The sequence below is a fragment of the Aythya fuligula genome, chromosome 19 (assembly GCF_009819795.1).
Source record: "Aythya fuligula isolate bAytFul2 chromosome 19, bAytFul2.pri, whole genome shotgun sequence".
NCBI lineage: Eukaryota > Metazoa > Chordata > Aves > Anseriformes > Anatidae > Aythya > Aythya fuligula.
Genome location: NC_045577.1, coordinates 9,481,433 through 9,504,384, shown reverse-complemented (window position 1 = coordinate 9,504,384; position 22,952 = coordinate 9,481,433). Strand labels below are relative to the sequence as shown.

General features: G+C 44.9%; 1 protein-coding gene across 10 annotated transcripts in view; it reads left to right on the top strand.

Annotated features, from left to right (window-relative positions):
• LOC116496971 (voltage-dependent N-type calcium channel subunit alpha-1B-like) overlaps positions 1–22,952 on the top strand; it is a 280,195-nt gene that overhangs the window by 131,781 nt on the left and 125,462 nt on the right. For all 10 annotated transcript variants that reach the window (XM_032200418.1, XM_032200421.1, XM_032200416.1 and 7 more), the window contains exons 8-9: positions 13,358–13,473; positions 22,318–22,374. In XM_032200418.1, the coding sequence (XP_032056309.1) occupies positions 13,358–13,473; positions 22,318–22,374 (173 nt within the window). The remainder of the gene's footprint in view (positions 1–13,357; positions 13,474–22,317; positions 22,375–22,952) is intronic.

Below are 22,952 nucleotides of genomic sequence, written 5' to 3'. Positions count from 1 at the left end.
GGTAAGGAGCAGGAAGCAGAAGTGCAGTTGTGTTTGAAGACAGGGAGATGGGCTATCACAAGAGAGCCCATGGAGAAGGCCAGGTGCTGCACTTTGCTGGGCCAGGAATAATGCCCATGATCAATAACCAATGCAAGCCATTGAATCAAAGCCATTCCTCAGACATCCCACCATAACCAGATGCTTGGAATGGGAAGCTTTGTGACCATGCTTGTTCGACATACAATTTCAAACGAGCACCAGAGGCAGGACCACGTGTGGTTCGTTAGGTAGTTCATCTTCGTCGTTGCGCAGCGGGGTCAGCCCACATTGGCTGAAATGATGCTTGTGATCTAAAATGAAGCTCAACAGCCTGCAGGCTCCTGTTCCTTTGTGATGGATTTACACGTATTTGGTGACTGAAAGATGAGGACCTCAGCCTGGCTCCCCTGAAAGCCTCTCATTGCTTGGGGCAAGCTATGAATATTATATAAATGTGTATCTTCTGTTGAAAACAAAACGAGAAGGCAGCTTTGTATGTCAAGTTTCCCTTTGTAAGTGGGAAGGATTATAATATTTTCTTCACAGAGGGAAGCTTTTAAATTCTACTCTATATGGTGGTTTGATTTCCTTGGCTGGAAGAGTTCCTGGGGAGAGGCTGAAGAAAATAAACATCGTAGCACAGGTGTTGACCACATTGCTCAGCAGGCTCCTGGTGGGCTTGCAGCTATTGAGCAATGTAGGAACCTGGGTATATGTGAACAGTCTGGTGATGGAAAGACACCACAAAGACAAAAAGACCCTCTGAAGGCAGAGACTGTTGTCATTATATTCTCTAACAGAAAGTCCCAGATAGCACTTCAGAAAAATAGTGGTTTTGCTGGAGGACATTCTTTGCATGAGTCTCTGTGCATGGGGATTTTGACCACTGAAAGAACTACAGAGGAGGGGTCACTGATAAGTGTATGTGGACGTAATGCAATCTGCATTCCAGTGACTGCCTTCTCGTGGCTCCTGCAGTGGAGGATCCTCAGCAATATCCCACCTTCTATTCTCTATAAAACAAAATTAATTTAGGGTTAGGGGTTCTACAAAGAACCCATGAACAGGGTTATCTCAGCATTCACTCACCTGCTTCTTATCTTCATGATCTAAGCACCTTGCAGCCTTTATTCTCCTGAGGGTGGCACAATGTTCTGCCACCTTCCCTCTCCACACATTAGAGAGGGAACAGTAGAGTAGAGTAGAAAGAGGGGACATAATGTCCCCAGGCACAGTGGCAAGCTGAGATTAGATCACTGGTTTCCTAGGCTTGTGCATGGTCTTTGTTACAGCCCTTTTCCACAAAAATCCTGTTGGGAAGGTTGTGTTTTATTTTCCAATATTCTGCCATATTCATCACGAATATTAGTTAAGCTTCAGTGTGCCAGCCTGTGCTTTGGGAAGCCACAGAAAAGTCTTTTACCTGAGTGTTTTTCATTGCTGTTTGTTTTGAACTATTTTCTCTCACGTATTTGTGCTCCTCAGTGGACAATAAGGAAGGCAGAGGTTTCTGAAGTAGGTATGCAGACACTATCACTGATTATGGCAATATAAATAATCTGAAATGACAACAAAGTTATTGAGCTTCCTACTGATATTAGATTATACAGAGTTTTTCCATAACTCCTAATGGAATTTTCTGCCTTTCTGTAGTTATTTGTGAACCTGTGTCAACACTGGGCAGCTGCCTCATAAGGTGGGTTTAGCTTTCATGTTTATCTGTTTGAGCAGTGGAGGTAGATTGATCTGGTTAGGATCCTGAGTCTCCTCTGCTAGGAAAATATGGCAGCATTTGCAATACAAATGCTACAGAAGAGATGCTACCTGTTTCAAAATAAAGAGCAAACAACCTGTCTCCTCTGCTGCTGCTGCTTCTGGAATTATAATAAAAGTGAAGACAGAAAAGTGGCAGGGAGATGTGGAAATACGTATATGCTGGTAAAAACTTGGTGTATAAAAATAACCCCAAATCTTGGGCCACAGTTGATATGACATAATCCTCCAAGCGCATGGCTAAGGATGTAATTAAAAGCATGTTGACTCTGTCATCCAGACTAAATGAGACTCTTCCTGCTGTACAGCGTGTCCTCCTCTAGCATGCTGATCAAAGCACTGCCAGTGCTCTTGTCATCAGTTAATATTTAAATACCCTCCCGAAATGGTGCTCTCTGCCTTCTGTTCCTTTCCCTTCCCTGACACGAGCACTGTGGGCCAGATTGCCAGCAGAGCTCTGCTCTCCTTGTGCCACCAAGTACTGAGATGAAGTTACCTGATGGAGATGTAGTAGATGTAGACCACACAGTGGTCCTAGGACGTGGGTTGTGCAGTACCTGGGAACATGGTTTATCCAACAGTGCAGTAGGATTGCTGCGTTCTCCTGTATATTTACTGCAGATATGAGTTGAAGTGGCTGGTGTGTCAGCCTGCCCACGCATGGCTAAAGAAGGGGCTCTGCCTGGGGAAGTTGGTGGCAGTTTCCCCCCTGCCAGGCTGCACATCACGGGCAATGGCAGACTCTGCTGTTGTCAAACTATGGATACGGTCAGATTTAGTTTTCCCGGTGAGGTGCGGTGGGTACACACGTATACAAGTGAGCTGCACTTCCAACAGCTCCTACAATCCTACAGCCTTTGCTCACAAAAGGTGTGGGGCTCAGCGGCAGAAGCACAGCATTCAGCTTGCTGTGTGGCAGGGGTAATGCAGGTTTGTGTTCCACGTCTGGGACTCTCCTCTCTGCTTCTCTCTTCGTATTCCCCCTGCTCTCTGTTTTCCCTCTCTGATGCCTGTTTGATCTCTCTGTGAACTGATTAAACTCATCAGCCCTGTAGATCATCAGGGGAGCAGGAATAAACAGGTTAATTTTTCTGGAGGAGCATTTGATGAGTGCCATGGCTGATTCAAGAAAAGGTCGGGGCTGTGTGGGGCCAGGAGAGCAGAAGCAGGAGGAGAGATTTCTCTCTCTTTTGGTAACATTAAGACATTTGGTAGGCTCATTTGCATCTTTATTGGAGCTATAGTGGTCTGCCACTTGAAGACAGACAAATGAGACATGTCTTGCTCATGTTGGAGAGCTGCACTTGGCTTTGTTTTTGTTTCTCTGTTTTAATCATGAAAAGCTGGTCTAGCAATGCTGACCTCATCCCAGGACGTTGGGGTACCTGATTTCCAAGAACCTGTGGCAGTATTTTGTAAGGTTTCCAGAGCAGTGTGAAACAGCAGCACTAGTAAAAATGTTTAGGTATTTGTATCCTTAAGTTCTTACTCTTGAGCCACCGTTTTCCGTCAAATGAGGCGAGTGATTATGCTTAGTTACCAGATTCTTCGTCGTAGACTCTTTGTGATTTAGGCAGCAATAAAGGCATCCATCATGGGGAATACAAACTTTCTATAAGAAAAAGGGATCGACTGACACTGGTGGCACCATGGGAACATTCTGGCTCCAAGTCATGCCAAGAAGGGTTGACCCCAGACACCTTTTGCTTTTGCCTGAATGCAGGGTTGTTTGCTGCAGAGCGTGCCATGGGACTGGGCTTTGATTCTAACCAGAAAATGCCCAGTGATGATCCTCATAAATTTTTTATTGAACTCTGTGCATGGTTCTGCAGTTTCCAGAGAGGAGAGAAGAAAATCCCCCATGCAGTGGAGATATCCTGACCAATGCTCGTTTATTTTTATGCCTTTGGAGTGATTTCTTGCTAGCAGGCTGCAGCCCTCTGCCATCCTGCTCTGCAGCTCTTGCCACCAGGACATGGGGCCCCATCTCCATCAGCACCTTTAGCTCCCCGCTGTCCCTCCTTAGCAGTGATTTTCGATGCTGTGTTTCTCATCCTGATGCTGCTCCCCTCTCAGCCCAGCTAGCATTTTTCTTCTGTGGGCTGGTGGGATTATAGAGTTTCATACTGTCTGGGTGTTGAACTGGGCGTTAATTTTGCCTGGTAATGAGCTGGATGGTCCTGTACAATACACTTGTGACTGTTCGGATGCTTTGGGTTACACGATGCAAAGAGGATAAACATGATCACGGGCTGCTGCGAGGAAGATGATTTGACTTATTTCAAGGCTAAGTGCTTTCTGGCACCATTTCACGCAATGGTGAGGAGGGGTGAGGGTGGCGAGACAGCCAGAGCATGGCCAGAGAGGGCAGCACACTGTGGATGATGCATCTGAGCCCTGGGTCTGTGCGTCTCGAGTGTGAAAAATGCTGTGTGTCACGTCCTCAAATATTTATGGTGAAGCCTGAGGGATCTCCAGACCAGCCAATGAAGAGTAATTATCTTTCCTGAGGTTTACTCATCTGGCTGCAATAACCAAGTGGGAAGAGGCACTGTGATGGCCAGTTTGCATCTTCCCTGTGCAAGTATTTCTGTAATGCTGCCCAGAGCTGCTCTGCCCGAGCTGTGCAATGCCTGCCTCTTGTTGTCTGAGACCACCTGGTGTAGGAGCCACAGGGAGACGTTTTCTGTGGGTGTAGCATCTTTGGAACAGCAGGAGCCTGGCAAAGGACACAGCCACGGGCAGTGCTGGCACCTTGCAGGTGAATTGAGGGTTAGGGTAAATGGTGCTTTCACTCCTCACTGCAGCACGCTGTTCTGAGCAGTCTGCATTGTGGGGTGATGCTCTGTGGCCACATTAAACACTCCCTGCCTTGTCCTCTGGTCTCCCCAGGGGATATCTGTTTCCACTGCTGACTGTGGTGCCTTGGGTCACTGAGACCTTGGGGCTGTTCGAGCAGCTTGCTAGGGGTAAGCATGGCCCCGTTAGGACCTCACCGACCCGGCTGTCTTGGTGACTTGCTCTGCTGAGTTTCATGACGTGTTTTCCCAGCCTAAGGATTTTTGCCAGATTGGGATCATAAAACTTCTGCCTACAAGACATGCAGAGACTGGAGAAGAATTAGGCTGATTAATTTGTCATAATGGCAAAGCGTTCTTCTGTCCTCCTTCTCCCTCATTACAGAGGCAATCATTCATTTTCCCTGAAAATTAGTTCCAAGTTCGCTGTTACCTGCTGTGATCTGACTTTGGCTGCTGTTAATTATTTGCATTAGAAGAGCTGCATCATGAAAAGATACGAAACTGCGTCCTCATTGTTTTTAGTCTTTCCTCAACCTGTGCTTAAAAACAAGGGGAAAGACACAACAAAAGGAATATTCTCTTTCCCGTTGTTCCTAGCTCTTCACCCTTTTTAATAAATCCACCATTGCACTCAAATCTGGGAGAAGCACATGTGTTTCTTGCAGGAGCAATGACTTTTCATGTGAGCTTCCTCTCAACAAGCTAAATGTCTTACCAAGTGTAGATCCCTTGCTCTTTTTGTTTTGATTTTGTACAGGAGGGATGGACTACATTTATTTGACCTTCTGTTAAGCTGCAATGGAAATTAAAGCCTGAAAGATAGGAATGATGCATAGGAGACTGAAATTTAAATTGCCTGGGAATTCTGCTTTGACTCTGGGGTGGAGGCTTGAAGAACAGAGCCAGAGGTTTATCCAGCACATGCACTGAGCTGAACTGGGCAATCAGTGCTATGAGACAAATGATGTTCCTCTGCCCAGTCCCATTCCCTCACTAGGACCAGCTTTGCCCAGCTGGGGAACTTGCAGCAGTTCATATCAGATTAGATGGAATCAAAGTGAAATTATCACAAGCTGGATGTAAAGACAAAAGGAAGAAAGATGCATTGAAGGCTTCACCTCTTCACTCTCTTTCTAGAAATACACGACATATCCCATATCTAGCTTGCGTTTGAAGCATCTTCCTGCTATGTTCAGTGATAAAAGTGACTGTGAAGCCCGGCTTGGTGCCGAGTGATCAATCCCACAGTGGTACTTTCATCCTTTATCGGCTGGTTGAGGAGAAATTCTTTTTTCCCCTCTTAAGAGCAATGAGGAGGAAGCAGCAGCAGCTCTGGCTGTGCAGGATTGATGGAATCGGTCCTTACTCCTACATGGTGGACATTGGGATGGGTGAAGCTGCTCAGCCAGCTGGGTCTGTATGTCTGGGCTCGGGCTCGGGCAGATGGGCATGATCCCTTGGACCATGCCCAGGGTCATCTTGGTTGGCTGGAGCTGCTGGTGAGACAGATAACAGTGGGTGTATTTGGGATTTCATACAGCTGATGGGACAACCTGGGGCAGGTGAGGAGCCACAGAACTTTGTCATCTTCAGCACTAAGGAATCTCAGTCCTCCTCTGGGCTTCCTTGTTTAATACTAAGGTTCAAAACTCAGACTTTGCAGCAAAGCACTTTTTTTGGACAAGAAAATAGAATCTTAGAGGTAGCAAAAGTCACCAGCATGAAGAAATTCCTATTGATGGCTTTCCAGGTGAATTGCCTTCTTAGTTTCATCTCGTTCCAGCACTTTTCCTGTGTGATCCCTTTGCACCCCTGGGAGGAGCTTTCTTCCACCTCCCTCAGGTTTTCTTCTTGCCCAAACTAAGTGCATTTCTATGCTTTTTCCGTTGTTGTTTCAGACAAGCTTTCTAATCAATACACTTTGTGCTCAGTGGTGACCTGGGCCCGAGCTTTAGGGGTATTTAAGACCCCTGGGTTAATAATCTACATGCATTTCTGTTCATGGTTACAAATCAGTAAGGCAGAGGCATCAAATTATTTTAAGTTTTGCTTGCGGGTTTCTCTGCACTTGAAGTTTTTGCCTATGCATGAGGATAACCACACCCTGGTTAATCCTGGAGTCTTCTCGTGGCTGATTTTGGTGAAGATGTCTGATGCTATGGTAAAGAACCAGGCTCCTTGCTGGTCTCCTCCCATTTTGTTTGCAGCCCTCCAAGGTGTCAGCTATGCACAGCTCTGAGCCACATGCTGCTGGCTTTGTGGGTTCCCAGCCCCAGGCCATGACCCCTCACATGCAGGCTGCTGGAAATTGCACTTCTTGTCTTGCTCCCCAGAGTGCTGCAAACTCTGTAATTCTTGCTGCGCTGTCATGCCCAGCTCTCTCTCAACCTTGATGCCTCCTGTATCTCTCTGCCAGGATAGATTGGCTCTGGATTTTATTATTTTTTTGTTTGCTGCTGGATGTATTGGTTTTCATCTTTTTCTTTCCTAAGCCAAATTGGATTCTACCCGTTCAGCCTTCCACCTCTACAGGCATCCACACTGATTAATGCCCTGAAGGGAATACATCGCTCTCTTCTCCCCATCCCTTCCCCTCGCTCCTTGCCTCCTCTTTGCTGCCATGAATAACTTGGTCCCTGCTGTGGCTGCCTTTGGTCCTCTCCTGGTGAAGCTCCTTTGAGAAACACCAAAGGCTGGGGCCTCTGAGGGGGCCAGGTGGAGGCTGCCGGCCCCCTGCAGGACTCCTGCTCCCCTGCCGCTGCCTCCCCACCAGCCCTTTTCAGGCTTCTGGAGTCATGCTGGGACTGTGCTGGGCCTCTGCTCGGTTATTTAATCTCAGAGAGATTTCAAAGGGTCTCTGGTGCTGCAGTCAATGTTGGTTCCCTAGTGACAGTGCACCCTGCTGAAGCACAATGCTTCAGGAATCAGGGGAAGATGGGGTCTGCTGCCCTGCTCGGACACCCTTACTCCTTCCTGGCCATCCTGCCCACCTCTCTCTGTGCTGGTCTGAGTCACCACAGCACCCTCAGGAGGGGTATGGGGATGCTCAGCAGGTCCCCAGACTCTTCCTGCATCTTCATCCAGGACCCCCAGCAGCTGCTTTTCTTTCTTTTCATCTTGCTGCTGCTTATCCATCTTGCTGCTGCTGGTTCTCTGTGGGCTCTTTTTCTTCCAGGACTCGCTCTCTGCCTTTGCCTCTCAAAGTACAGGTTTGCACAAGGTAAGATAAATGTTTAGCACCGCCAAGGCTTTGTGTCCTTTGTTGTATAAACAGTTACAGTCATAAAGGTGTTGGGCTTTTTTTTTGTTGCATCCAGCACACGCTTCCCCTTCTGAAGGATTTGCTGTTCTTCAGGAAGACAAAAGACAGAGATATGAACCTGCAGAACAAATTCTTTCCCTGCAGCAAGAATCTGCTTTTCTATGAACACTTGGATGCTGATGCGGTTAGTGAATGAAATGTTAGGCGTATTAACCAGATCAGACCCTGCCGAAGCAAGCTGCAGGGGTCTTTGCAGGACTGTGTGTTTGTGGCTGCAAACTCAGTCACGTAAGCCTTGTAAGAGCTGTAAGATGGCAGGAGTACAAGGAGGGCTCAGCAGGAATCTGCCCCCCACCATGCTATCAAAACTGGCGTCACCCAAGCAGCAAGGATTTGGCTGGATTAGGATGAGGTGGCAAAGCTCTTCATCACAGGGACCTGAGAAAGAAAGAAAACAAAACAAAAAAGAAGGATCTTTTTCTAGTTCTTTCCCACAGACAGTTAACCAAAATAAATGTTAGGAAATGGACTTCCACTCTTAAATCCAATTAAGTGTTTCTGCCTGCATGTGGATGCTCTCAGGATGCCTGGAGATGTGCATGGTCCCTGTGCACTAACTCACCCTAGGGTACTCAGAAGGTCTGATAAGTAATGTACAGCCCCTCAGCAAGCAGTTGCATCTTGCCAGGAGCACAAGAGACCTGGCTTTACTATCAAAATGCAGGTAGTATCATGTCTATTTTACCTGTTTTATCACCCAGCATATTTGTATGTTGGAGTCCTACCAGTGCATGTTCTTATCTCCTGGTTCCACTTGTAGCATCTTATGGATATTCCTGGTTCACTGTTGTTCTTTCTGAAGGTCTGCAGAAATATAGCCATGTAATTGGCACTGAATCGTTTTTTGAGGTTCCTTCCTTGCTGGCTTTAAATGGGATGAACTGAAAGAGGAATTTTTATTGCTTCACCTCATCCAAGCAGCCCCCTAGTAGCACGAAACGTGTGAGTTTGTGCCACTGCTGATCCTCTGGCACGTGCTTCCTGCAGTGATGCTCCTCCAGCTTGCACGTCAGGCAGCCAGAGGAGTTGGTGTATTCCATCAGCTACCCCCAGCCTGTCCCTCACTGCTCCCAAGTGATGTGGGCTGTTTAACAGGCTGCTGTCAAATATCAAGTCTCTACTTGGGCACTGCTCCATGTTCGAGCAACAAAGCTCACAAATTAAGCCTCCTGTCTTGGCCAATTTTGTTCCTCCATCAGGAGAATTCATTTTGGCCTGTGAGTAATTCAGGCAGTCAAACATCTGTAGGCCTGGCTAGTTCCTTAGCTAGCAGCTCACTCACTTAAATTTATCTGTCTCCTTTTGGCTCTTGGGGGCTGCATTTTTCCAGTCAGGACTATGTCCCTCAATGCCATCCAGGTTCAGCCTTACTCATTTCTTTGAAATACTTGGGCTAGAGATGATACCAATCCTTTAACTGATTTTTGTTTTAGACATAAAATTTTGAAGTCCTTTTCAATTCCTTTCTGGGAGTCCTTAGTGAGGCCCTTCTGAGATCTGTGCTGTTTTTGCTTGCTCTGAACAGTGCTTTAGATTCAGTAGAAGGCTGTTCTCCCGTTATAAGATCTGAGTTTTCATGAGATCATGTGTAGCTCAGTGGTACTGTTCTGAATGAGGAGCTAATTACCTATGTCATTATCATGAATTGCTAATCACCACCACTATTAGTGGTAGCAATGACAGTAATGCTGTATCATCTCTCTTTGCCTCTTTCCTTTGAGTGGGAAGCACTTGTGTCTGCTTTCTACTGGGAAAACCTGAATCGCAGAGGTTTGAATGGTGTGATTAGTCTTGCAGCAAGCCTGGGTGTGCACCACGAAACCCAAGACCAGGAGGCATGTTACATGGTGCTCCATCTCTGCTCTTTTCTCTTACATAGAAAAATTGATCAGAGACTTGGAGAATGGAGATTAGGGCTTTTGTTTTCCTTTTTGATTGGTCTGACTTTTTTTTTTTTTTTTCCCACTTAAGACCAACATAGGTAAAGTATTTGTAAGAATTTCATTGGATTATAATCTTCTATGGCCCCTGATGGTTACTCATGAATTGACCTTGCCTCTCTCGTGGCTGGGGAGGCTCATGAGTTTCTCTGAAGTGGCCATTCCAGTGCGTATTTACACCATGATATATTTTACTCTTCCTCCCCCTAATGTGATAAGAGACAATCATCCATTTTCCTCATGACTTTAAGCACTAAGCACTCTTGAGGAGGAAAAAAAAAAAAAAAGTGACACATTGAGCCTGACTGGTGTGGCGTATGGTTTCTATGATGAATGCCCTTCCGTTGATGTCTGTTCCTCTTGTCTCTGTAGGATCAGTTATTCACAACTGTCATGTTGTAACTAAAATATGCTGTAGTCATCTACCAAGGCAGAGCTTGTCTTCCTCCGAAGCAGTGTCTCCCGATGCTGTGCTGTGTGTAGGAGTACCAACCCTTCCAGCTTTCCTCCTCCTAATGCCTCACCCCAGGCAGTGTTGGAAGAGGAGCATTTGTGGGGCTTTTTTGGGGAAAAAGTGATTGATGGAGGGCAACAACAGAGGAGCGTTATTCAGTATTCTGCCATACAAAATTGGCCAAAGTATGGAGGACCAGCTGTGAAGAAAGTCCTAAAGGAAAAGCTGGTCAGGAGGCAGCATATTTCCTGCCTAAGTTTCCCAGAAGGTTTAGGAGATTTTTGCAAGTCAGTGGCATAAATAGCAATTATTCTGGATAAAACAGGAAACTTATTTACTGCTGCCAAACATTCCTATGGGGTTTTCCCTGATTTCTTTTAGAACTGTCAGGAAAACTTCAGCTCAAGTATTTCTAGATATAACACAACATTTTGATAGAATTTTTCTATTTGTCTTTGAAAATGGTCTGAAATTTTTCTGAAAAGCTCTCATGCAGGAATTCTGAGAGTTTTCCAGTTACTGCAAACGGGGAATATTTCAGTTCTTGAATGATGATAAACGTAGTGGAGGAGAGAGAAGCATGCTTATATTAATGCATTTCACATGGAAACCTTTTGTAAAACTCCAGCTTAATTGGAGAGAGCTGAGAGAGTGAGCAATGCTTTCTTCCCCTAAGAAGAGCACCCATCAGGGCACTCCAGTCCCTAGCCTGCTGCACTCAGACGACAGTCAGTGAGCAGAGACCCACGGTACCTGGGTCATCTCCTGAAAGCTGCCTTCCCAGCTTCTCTGGCAGGACAAACCAGCTGCAGGGAGCAGGAGGCCTGGACTGGGGCTGTTAGGCCACGAGGTGTTGCTTTGGTTGGCTCTGGCACAGGGCTGTGCCTCCCTGCAGCTTCTGGTGGGCGCAGGTAGCTTCAGGCTCAGCAATGTTTCCTTGCGAAATGAGTGCATGACTGCGCAGAAACTACTGGAGGCTTGCAACTTAGCATGGTTTCTACCTCATTTTCTTACATGTTTAAAGTTGAGAATAAAGAGACAGGACCCAGTTAGCTTTCACTGTCCCTAGGCCAGCTAGGAGCTGGCAGAGGATGAAAGGCTTTGCAGCAAAGCTCTCCCTCCCCTGCTCCTGAGGGGCGCGGGAGCGGTGCCACGGCTCACCCGCTGTCCTTCCTGCCTGCTGCGGCCCTCGGCCAGGCTCCCCGCTGGGTATCGCCTCCTGCTGCCCCCCGGCACGGCCCCTTTCTGGAAATGCACGGTGACACACGCCAGCAGTGCAGGAAATCATCCCCCAGCCCTCTGTTCCCGGCAGGTTAAATGCGTGTTGTCACCTCGCGTTGTCCGATCCCATTTTTCCCCATCCAGAGAGAAATGGAAAAGGAGAGGAGGTCCGTGGCCCCAACCAGCAGGTGCTGAATCAGAAACGAGCACGTTAAAAAGGAAGAGGGAGGAAATGGGCAGCCCAGCTGACACGTGCAGGCTCCCGAGCCACTGGGCAGACACATGCCAAGGAGGAGCTGTCAGAGCAGAGCGGTGTTTCGGCTTCCTCTGTTTTAAGGATGGGCTGTGCTGCCAGGTGGGGGACAGGAGAGGGGAATCAGGAGACTGGGAGCATGCTGCCAAAATCAGGAGCGCAGCTCAGCTGATGGCAGCTCACATCCACGGCTGGTAGCTGCGTGTGTCGCAGTGCTGAGCCAAGTCCTCCTGCAGTCCCCTTCTCCACGGGTCAGGCAGTCCTGCCAAACTGAGCAAATTGTCAGCTTGGAGGGGTGAAATGGAGACTGTGAATACAAAGCTGGCTTTGGCCCTTGCACCTCCTTTTTCCCCATACTTCCTCCTCCTTCCCATCTCCTGCTCCTTGTTAGATTCTGACTGAGGAGCATGCATGGGTAATGAGCAGGTGATTAGTGAGGTGGTAGTGAAGAGCGAGGTTAACTAAGGCTTGCAAGAAAGGAGTCTGCGATGTTAAGATGTCGAGTGGGACAAAGACTGGGGCACTGGTGTATGTGAGGGACAAAACCTCATCACGCTTCTTACCACTCAGGTTAAGGTGTCACAGGATTCAGTCCTGTTACCCCTCATTGGTGTGTGCTCAAAGCGAGGGGCTGCACAGGCTGTTTTGGAGCCCTGCAAATGGTAGAGGAGACGTACATCTGCAGAGGTAGCTTCAGGTGGAGCACCAGGAGCTTCCTAGAGGTGACACAGGTCAGCCTGGGGAAAGCCTTAGTGTGGGTGTCTGCAGGTGGGGGCCGCACTGTTGTCTCAGCATCGTTTCAAGGTAGGCTGTAGGATGTACTTGGAAAAGGCTTTTGCAGTGGTTGGGTGAATCTTTTTTTTTCTAGCCTGTGTTATTTGCTTCCTTTCTCATTCACCGCACCCCCACACACTCTATAGCCTTGTCATAATCTGATGACAATTTGCTTGCTTTCCATGTGATTTTATCAAATAGCAAGATCGTTGTTACCCCAGATGCTCTGGGTTGAGGGTATTTCACCTTCCTGCAGAGTACCCAACCTCACCTACAGCTCTTGTTCAACTTGTGTTTGTCAAAGTTGGCTTAAGCCCTCAGAAGGAAAATTCTGAGGAGGGTGAACTGGGAAACGTAAATCTCTTCCTGAACTGAAAGACCACTGGTGCCTCTCTGACAAAATATTCTGCTTCTAGAGGGAAATATCTGGGGATAGTGATTTAGGTGTTGGAGAGGGACGGAGGAGACGTATTAGCATTGGGGACAGCAATTTGTAATGCCTGACTGGACGGGTGTATGCAGCAGTGCATCAGGATCTCATTGGCAAGGATGTTGTGTGGCCCCAGAACAGAACTGTGTGCATTTGGGATTTCGCAGTCCTCCTGCAGGATGAGGGGCAGAGAAAGAGCTGAGGTATAATCAAAGTGGTACCTTGTTGGGCAGCCATGTGTAGTGTGCTGTGGTTCCTGCTGCTATCGACTTCACAGGCTTTGTGAAGACAATCTCAATGCCAAAAGAAGGGCTGTGTGTTTTCCTTGACTTTATGTGATGTGCTTTCTTATTCTTCTCCCTCTGTAGTGAATTTGCCAAAGAACGAGAGAGGGTAGAAAATCGCCGAGCTTTCCTGAAACTCCGTAGGCAGCAGCAAATAGAACGGGAGCTAAATGGATACCTGGAGTGGATCTTCAAAGCAGGTAAGGAGACACAGCTAATGTTGGACCAAGGTGCGTGGCACGTAGAGTCTGGTGATGGCAAGGACAAGGACCCCAGGACCAGTTCTTGGCATCCCTGGCCAGCAAAGCCTGGACAGGACCCAACTAGCACTTCTTATTTTTGTTATGCTTGTTCCTGAGCAGTCACACTGAAGTTATTGCAGAAGATCCCAGTTTGGTTAAGCAGAAATAAAGGAGTTGGGCCAACCTGCTTTTGCTGAGATCAAAGCAATTGTCTTAATATGATATAATACAAAAAGCGATACAGTGCACAGTCTCTGTGGTGGGGAAACTGTTGCCTGAGATGAGTCATTTATATTTTATTTACTTTCCACCACAGCTATTTTATAAGCCTCTCTTGCTATAATGGCAAAATACACTGGAGTGTCATTTTTATGAGCCACAAAGATCACTTCCATGAAACTTACCCTGGCGCATGTGAACAGTGCTTTAGAACTATTATAACTGAACATTAGGCTTTATTGCAAGCAGTGATCAAGTTTAAGAAAGACCTAAAATCTCTATTTTAACAAAAATAGCAGGTTTTTCTTTTTATTGGATGGTAAAGATTACCAATAACCCTTCTGTGTTATAGAGTAGCTAATATATATTGACATAACCGCAGTGCAATTCATTAAGCATTGAGAAAACTTCTGGGGCTGATTTGCTTCCTTGCTTGCATTTCTGCAAAGCTTAAACTGAAAATGCCTTTTGGAATAACGATGGGGAGAAAAGAAGTGGTGGCTTCACAAATAGGTTTTCAGCTGCCTTCCTAGGCAGGTCAGCTTCACCTCTGCCCATTACAAATGGGGAAACTGAGGTCTGACGTTGTGTAGTGATGTGGTGTGGGCATCGGCTGGCTGGTGGCAGGACTGGTGCTGTGTTGCTCTGAAGCTGTGGGACAAACCTTTGTTTCTGCTCTGCCTTGGTGCCTGCTGTGAGCCACTGGCCAGCAGAGAAGAGGACTGCAGAAGCTTTCTCAGACAGGAGTGGCCTGAACATGAGTTTTAACAACCTGGCCAGAGAGAAAGAGGTCTGAAATGTAAAACAGAAAGAGCTAGTGGCAGTTTATATGGTGGCTTGATCCCATTATTCCCCAGAGCACTATGCACAGTAACAATTGAGTGCCAGTTGTATTGACTTTTATTCACTGTGACTGTTCTATGGCTAGTGCCCTCAATTAGGCAACCACTCTTTATCTCCCCTTAATTCTGTGGTTCTGTAGGAAAACAGGGGCCATTTGCTTTCCTTTCCATTTAGAACTTGTCTTCTCATTTGTTTACAGCTTTTTGCTACCTCAAAATCAAATTAATTAATGGCTTTTTGGTTAGCTGGAGCAGAGTGCTGTGATTCTGCCTTGGCTCTGCTGCCATCTTGCTTTTAAGGCTCTAGAGATTTCTTGGGCTCTAAAACCCAGTTTCTCCATTAATAAAATAAAGATGAGAATTTCCTTGTAGGGATGTGGGTTGCTTTGTTTTATTTTGGGGACTGTTGTACCAATAAAAGCTACGAGGAGGTCATTAGCTGAACCTTGAGGTCTGAAAGTTGAGCTGGAGAAGTTATAAAATACACAGCCAGCCTCTGCTCCAAGCACCGAGTCCCTTTGGGAATGACTGGCTATTCTATTTCTGTGTTGCTAATGCTGTATAAATGGCACATGAATATACAGTGAAATTTCTCTAAAATGCTCATCTTTTTTTATTTTGTCTAATAACACAGGACCCAGAAGGTCTTACAGAACATGCAAGTGTATGCAAAAGAGCTGAATCAGGGAATAATAAAAATATCTTGTAAAGGCACTGTTGAAGATACAATAGGAATGTTTTAAAAAAAAAAAAAAAGCTTCTTAGTGCAGCTGAATAATAACAATAATTAAAGTCAACTAATCAACTTAATGTTATTAAATCTTTAAATACAAAACAAACATATTATGAAGACTAGACAAAAGAGAGAATCAAGTGTTTGGAATTCAGGCATTGCAATTGTGGGACTGTGCAACCGATGGGGATTTCCCATTTCTGTTTCTGAAGCCAGGATTTCAGCTATGCCCATGTGAATCATGGATTGTGCCACTCTTCCTTGCCCAGGACCGTGTGTGTGGTCATGGTCAAAGGAAAGTGCTTTGGAGAAAAACAAGCAGAATGGAGGTCAGAGGCTATCCAGCCTGCAACAGCCCCAGGCAGTGAGATGTTGTAAGCTCTTTGCATAAATTTTGCCAAAGCAAAAGCTCTTGGTGTTCTGCTCTAATGTAACTCTGGAGGGGTTTGGTTATTATTCATGTAACTATCTAATTGTTTTTTAAATCCTTCTAGCATCCTTGACCTCAATGAATCCTGTAGCAAGGAGTTCCACATGTTAATAGTTGATTTGATTGAAGAAAAATGTTTTTTCCTTGATTTTAAGTATGATGTCTTTCTGCTGCAGTGGGAGGAAGAGCTCAGGAGTGTACTTGGTATTTCTTTTTATTAATTCTCACTCTCTGCTGCGTCTCTACCTTGTTTCACCTTATTTTATTCTGCTCAAAAGCGTGCAGAGCCAATCTGCTCTTTTTCTGCTCTTCTCATGGAAGGCTCTCTAGGCTTCTAGTATTTATAGTATCCACCCCAGAGCATTTTGTTATTTCATTTATTTCTTATTTATTTTTGATGCAGGGTAGGAAGAGTGGAAAACTATGTTCCATTGGTTCATAAAGGGGCATCTTAATACTTAATGTTTAAGTATAATACTTAATCTGGTTGGTTTTGCTCTGTAGCACTTTACATATTCTGAGTAGTTGCTAGAGTTGGAAAGGAGATTTCCTTGTTCTCAAGAGTGCTCAAGTTCCTACCTCAAGGCCTGTAATGGGTGTAAAACCAAGGAAAGTATTTGAATGACTAAAATCTTTCCTTAATCTGTACACTACCTCCCATTTGTCAACACTGATTTTAATTTAGCATTATACTCATTATTTATTGACCACTTTTGAGTGCCTTTAATGTTTCTTAGAGCCTTCTCTATTTGTGAAGTGAGTAACATTATCTCTTGATGTACGTGTTGCATTAAAAAGGTAGTTCTGAAAAAAATTTGGAGGTTGTTTACTATTAACCCCTTCTTATACTGAAATTGGAGCTTGTTTAGTCATCCATAAGAAAACAGTGGGTCTTTGTTTTGTACTTCTTAAATGCTGTCTGACTCGATCATGTTCCAGGCCTGGTTTAATGACTTGTCTTAATAGACATTGGTGTTGTAAGAATGGAAATCTTTAGTAGCCTGGCCCTTAAGTATCTGACTACATTTTTCCTTTTTTTCTAGGGGCACTTTTAATTTTTTCCAGTGGTGAAATAAGGCTATAAAGAGGAAGAAAATAGTAACAAAAAGTGCTTGTGAAGTTTTCAAGGAGGTACCTTGGCACAGCTAAAATATTTTGGTGCCAACTCACTACTGATAAATCACCAGAAGTGCAGCGATGGTTGTAACTGAAGCAAAGGTAGCTCAGGCTGTTTTAAATGTGGATTGTTTAATACAGTCAGCAGCGTATCTGCTTGAGGAATCTATACCAAGGTGTTTTAAGCAATCATATCTTTAATGTGTAGCTACTTGTCTGAGCTATAGTTAATACAGGAAGCCTTAATTGATCAAGTGCTTAACAAAGGCTTTCCCTAGTGAAGGGTTGGGAACAAAGGAGAAAATTGTAACACAGCTGATGTACTGAAGTGTTGAATGTAGACATGCATGACTTATAACAAAAAAGTCACCCTCTCTCTAGTCAGTTTCCTTAGAGGTTGACTTCCTTGAAATAGGATCATACAAAGACCAGGTACGAAGGTTTTAAACCCATTTCTTGTGTGCATGTTAAAGGATGAAGACATGGGATAGTCAGAAGAGTTTACATATTTTTCAAATGAAATAACAGGAGATTTCATGTAAAATTCCCATATAAGTTTATCATGAAGCCAAGACTAAGCATGGAAAATTGTTACTCAGTGGAGTCTTTTTGATGGTGTTGTGAGCAGATGTCCTACACGTGATTTAGAAACCCAAAAGTGTTTTCAAAGCAGTAAGGTGTTCAGTGGTGTGACTTTCAGGCCAGAAGCAATGATTAAATTACATAGCTTCTTGCTATAATTCTTATGGTAATTGCCATGCCAAACCTGTGAGTGTTGACTGTCTGTAACATTTAGAAGCAAATTCTATGGCTCATTTAGAAATGGACCAGTAATCCTAACTTTAATCTCAAAGAATGAAGTCATTTATCTGCTTTTAGCAAATTACTTAAAAACCCACTCTTCCCTCTGCTGAAAGCCAGCAGACAGAGGTGCAAAAAGCAATGCTTCACACCATGGTACTCTTCTAGGCATGAGTCAACTGTACTCACCAAACGCTGCTTCTTGAGCTCAACCAGTATCAAATAAAGTCTTGCTGGTGATCAGCAACCCCGTCTAGTCCCACCTGCTGTGTGTCAGAATAAGGTTGCTCTTTGCTTCATGTTTTTCTTTTCGCTCCATGCAAAAGTAGTAGCAACTCAATCCAAAATTGTGCCCTTCGGAGGAGGTAGAAAGTGGTGAAGTCAAGCAATGTAATCCACGCAAATGATTTTGCCACTGCTGCTTTCCCTGTTAAACTCCTCAAAACTATAGCAACTGTTAGGCTGTCATGCTGCATTTTGAATGGAGAGGGGAGAACTAGAAGTTCTCTGCACAGAGTAAAGAGTTAATAAGCCCACAAATGTTCTTTCGAAGATGTTTCTCTTACCTTAGAAGGACATGCATCGATTTGAAAACACTGCTCAGAGACTGGAATTCTTTCTGCTCAGAGCTTATCGAGTTGCAGATCTTCTGCATTTTCCTTCTTTCCCAATCCATCTCTTTCACACAGCACTGATTCTGAACATTTATTTTCTCCTGTAGTAAGCAGGCTTTGGGAATGGATTTAACCTCTCTCTTTCAGCTCACTGTAACATGAATGTCATTCCTTGACACAACAAAGCTTTATGCACCTCAGGCTTCACCTTTCTGTAGAAGAAACACAGCAACAAGCCCTTGACACAGCTGGAAGAAGTAACCAGCATCCACAAAAAATGGCAACAACATGCATGAGATGGCCAGAGAGAATAATTGCTAGGAATTAGAGACCCCTGTGAGAGTGCGATGGCTAGTTTGAAGCGTCAATGGTTAATTCCTTTTTTTTTTTTTTTTTTTTTTTAACTTCTGTAGTCTGATTAAAGTGAGTTATTTGCTGTAATACACTCTCCTTTAGAGTACATTATGTCCTATCGCCCCTTGTCAAAGAGAAGGGGCACCATGTTTCTCTGCTGCTTTGCCTTTTTGTTCTGCTGGCCAGTTCTTCAGTAGAAGACGACTGCCATTATTTCCAGTCCTGTATTGTGCTGAGGTTTGTCAGTACTTTATGATCAGCAATTAATCTTTCTGCTGAGACACCCCTCACTCTACTATCCTAGCGAAGGTCCTGTGCCTTTGTTTGGAGGCTAGAAGTTGCTGATCTGATACTGTGTCTTTGTTGAATATCTCTTCTAATGTGGAGATACTATTGTTTGGAGGTTTTTCAGGCTTCCTAATTATCTTCTGCCAGTCTCTGTTAGTGATAACTAAAGGCAATGCAACTTCTGAGCCTCTGCTAAAGATGCTGCATGGTTTAAAAACAAACAAAAAAAAAAAGTAATGATGTGATTTCTTTCTGCTGAACTATCTTACAAGCAGGTTTTAAAAGCCTTATAAAGCCCCACTGGGGTAGATATGTCTCTTCAGCTCCCTGGAGGATACAAGACAAATGGGAGTGACTGTCAAGGGAGAGGACTAAAGAGCAAGGGTGGAGGAGAGACAGGCTTGAGGCAATTGCATGGGTGAGATGTGGTTTTTGGTTATTTTAAAGAGACAGCAGAAGTGAACCATGGAAGAGGTATGTCTGTGGAGGGAGATATATTTGGGGCCCTGAATTTGGGGCAAAGGCTCAGCTGGTCCACAGAGTTGTCTCAAGACTGTACTTTGTAGGTGAAAATACATTGGTATCAAATTGTCACTTACAAATTCAGATGTTCCATTGGCATTTATCATCATGGTTTCTGAAACCTCAATATGGCTAAACCTGTCATCAGTCTGGCCATGTGGGTACGGGTGACTCTGGAACATCAGATGGCATCAGTACACCATTGCAAATCGTGATGTCCGTACAGGTCACAGGACCCCGAGGTGATCTGGAGACTTGGGGTTGTTCTTCAGTTTCTGTGCAAAGGGTGGTAAAGAGTAATGGCAAACTATTACAGGAACATGCAATCTGAGGCCACTTAGAAACAGGGGAAAATAGTAATTTATTTTCCTACACAGTCAGAGATCTGTGAAGGGAACAAATACAGTGATTTTCCTCCTGCACTGGTACAAATCAAGCACAGAATTGAGTTGCCACCTAAGCAAATGAGCTTTCTTTACTGGAGTGTTTTAATTTTTAATATATTTTTTTTCTTTAAACAAGAAGTGATTGAAGCTGACAGCTCTCTGAGCACTGACTAGTAAATGTGCTGGGTCTTCCTTAAGCAGACATCTCTCTTGCATTGTACTCAACTGGGTGTAGCTCCTAAAGAAAAGCTGCCTGCCTTCTGACCTCTTGCTAGCTCATTACTTTCATTGCTCACCACCTGCATGGCCATGTGTCTGCTCCCTGCAGTCCCACAGGGTAGCTTGTATTAGTCCATATAATTACCAAATGCATTCTGAAATTCAGCTTCTCTTTGGGAGTGGCAGAAGAGCTCCTCTGGGATGTGTTTGCCTTCCTGGGCTTGTTTGTCACAAGACCTAAACATACATTCCAGCCCAAATGGTTGTGAATTTCCAGTGCAACTTGCTATCCTGTTGTATGGGTAAATAAAACCTACCTGTGTGGTGCAGAGGAGCCCATTTCAGATATAACATATAGCTCCTTAAATCACACTCCATGAGCAATGCAGGTTTTTTTAAAAGTCTATAGGAAATTGTTTACTGTATTAGCATCTTGAGCTTGTACTTCTGCCAGCACAGAGTTGCTTTGGGTATCACATTTGCAGGCCCTTTGTCCAGCTGCCTTTGGGAAGGGGACAGCTTCTCTAACCATCCCTTCTGTTTTACAGCAGTCAAATTCATTATTTATTGTCATCAACTTTTTTTTTTTTTTTTTTTTTTTTTTTTTAACTCCTTCTGCAATTTTAACCCCAGAATACCAGTATAGCTGGTATATACCAGTACACCCTAGGCAAGACTTCAGAAGTACCTTTTTTTGAAGTTTGAGGGAGATAGTTTTTGAACTAAAAAAGCCCATTTTAGTTGTCTGACCTGTGTTAATGAGCTTCAGAAAACACCTGAATTGTATTGTTTTCATGTTTGTGGGTGGTGGTTGTTTTTTTTTCCCCTTCTTTTTGAAGGACTTCATGCCTATTAACAAGCAGATTGATAGCTCACTTGACATTTTTAACCCTCTCTCAGCACCATTGATTTCCTTCCCACCTTCTGAGTCTTTGGTACATTAGTTTGCATTTTCTTTTGTTTTCCTCTGCTTAGGTTCTGGTCTTCCTCAGTCCTGAATATTATTTTCCAGCCTTCTCAATTTGCTGTCTTATTAAAGTATCATTCACTCTCTCTCTCCCCCAGATGATTAATAAAGAGATTATGTAAGACTTGTGTGGTAGTACTGATCCCTCCAGTATTCCTCCAGACGGCTCTTTGATGTTTGGCTGTGGTTTGCTTTTATTTTTGTAGTTAGCCTTCTATCTAGGCTGGTTTAAATGGACTTTTAAGCAAAGTTTTATAGGAAGGCAGTATCAGACGTAATTTGGGATCTTACTAAAATATCTATGTCAAACATATGAAACAATTTGTCGTTTTTAATAATACAAGGAAGTGTACAGTTCACCAGCTGCCAATTCAATATTTTGTAATCTTTGATTGTCTTTTAGAAGATCCTTACACAATTTTACAGCAGCAAGCTAAAATCTGCAGTTCAGGCCATATGAACTGTAAGGTTTCAAGTTTTGGCGCAGCATGGTGCGTGCTGCAAATTGACTTGGGTGATGACATTTGCATTGTGAAACCTCAGGAAATTTGGTCTTCTTTCACACAGAAATGAGTCAGTTTCGATTGGGGGTGTGTGTGTGTGTTTTTTTTTTTCAGTGTTCTTTGAGTTCTTGTTCTGTAGGAAAGTATAAACTCATATTTTGAAGACAAGATATACAGCAATGGAAAACCAGTGGTGACATCTCACGTACATTGCAGTTTGAACTGTGCTAGCCTGAAGTCCACTATAGCAACTTTGCCATGGATTTTATTTCGACAAAGATTTGACCTGATGGCTATTTGGTGACATTCTGTCCCTTGTGATGTGGCAGAGCTGATGTGTGCCACGGCCTCACTAGTGTTACTCTGTGCAATGAGACAGACCCTCTTCCCCTGGCTTAAATCCTGGTATTGTTGATGGAGACATAAGTGTGGCAATGGGCACCAAGCATCTTTCATTCCTTGGTGTCTCCAGTGGGGCTGGGCATGAGGGACCATCCTCTGCCGTGTGGAGACCTGTGGCCTCGCTTGGAGCTGAAGGAAGGTTCTTGCTCTAGAGACCTTCCTTGTGGGTGGTATCTTGGTAAAGAAACTCAAGTGGATGGCTCATTGTGAAGAGGAGGAAGTGCTGCAGTCTTCAGGTGGTTCATTTAACCTCCTTCCCTGGTTCTGTGAACCATCCCTTTTTTGACAGGCTTGGTGTAACTGGGTGATACAGCTGGGACAGAGGTTTGCTGCACCCAGCTCAGCGGGTTTTAGAGTGGGGATGCGATAAACCTGAGGTTGAGCCTGGCTGTTTTTCCTCTTACAGAGGAGGTCATGCTGGCTGAGGAAGACAAGAACGCAGAAGAGAAATCTCCTCTGGACGGTAGGTCGTTTTGCTGTGTGGTTTTCCTCCCGCAACACACGAGAGGTTCACCTGCTGTACGCTGACGTGGCTTTCTGCTGCAACCAGGAGGGTGTGAGCAACACGCTCTTGCATGCACTTGGAATAAGTCGGGCTAAAGAGTCCCTTTTCCTGTACCGGGCCTTTTTGAGGTTGCAGGTGGATGATGAGCAGTTATGACACACCACTCTGGGATGGGGATCTGCCCGCGGGGTGGCAGGGGCACCCGCCCCAAGCAGAGGCGGCTGTGCCTGGGGGTAGGCCGCAGGGCGGATGCCAGAAGAGAAATGCGCTGAGTGAGAGAAGGCAGGGCTCTGAACCAAGGTTTCCAAATGGATTTGACAAAGAGACTAAGACCCCTGTTACTTGTAAGCAGTAAGACATAACAGGGTGTGGTGATCCTCTCTTCCGACGTGTGACCCTAGCGTGTCAGGCCGGCTGGAGCATTGGACACAGTGCAGCGAGGACGCGGGGTCCGCTCTCCCTGTGCCTCGAGACCGATGAGCTCTTAGGATGCGACAGTCAAAGTTCAGTTAAAGATTCTTCCCTCTCCCTTTTCT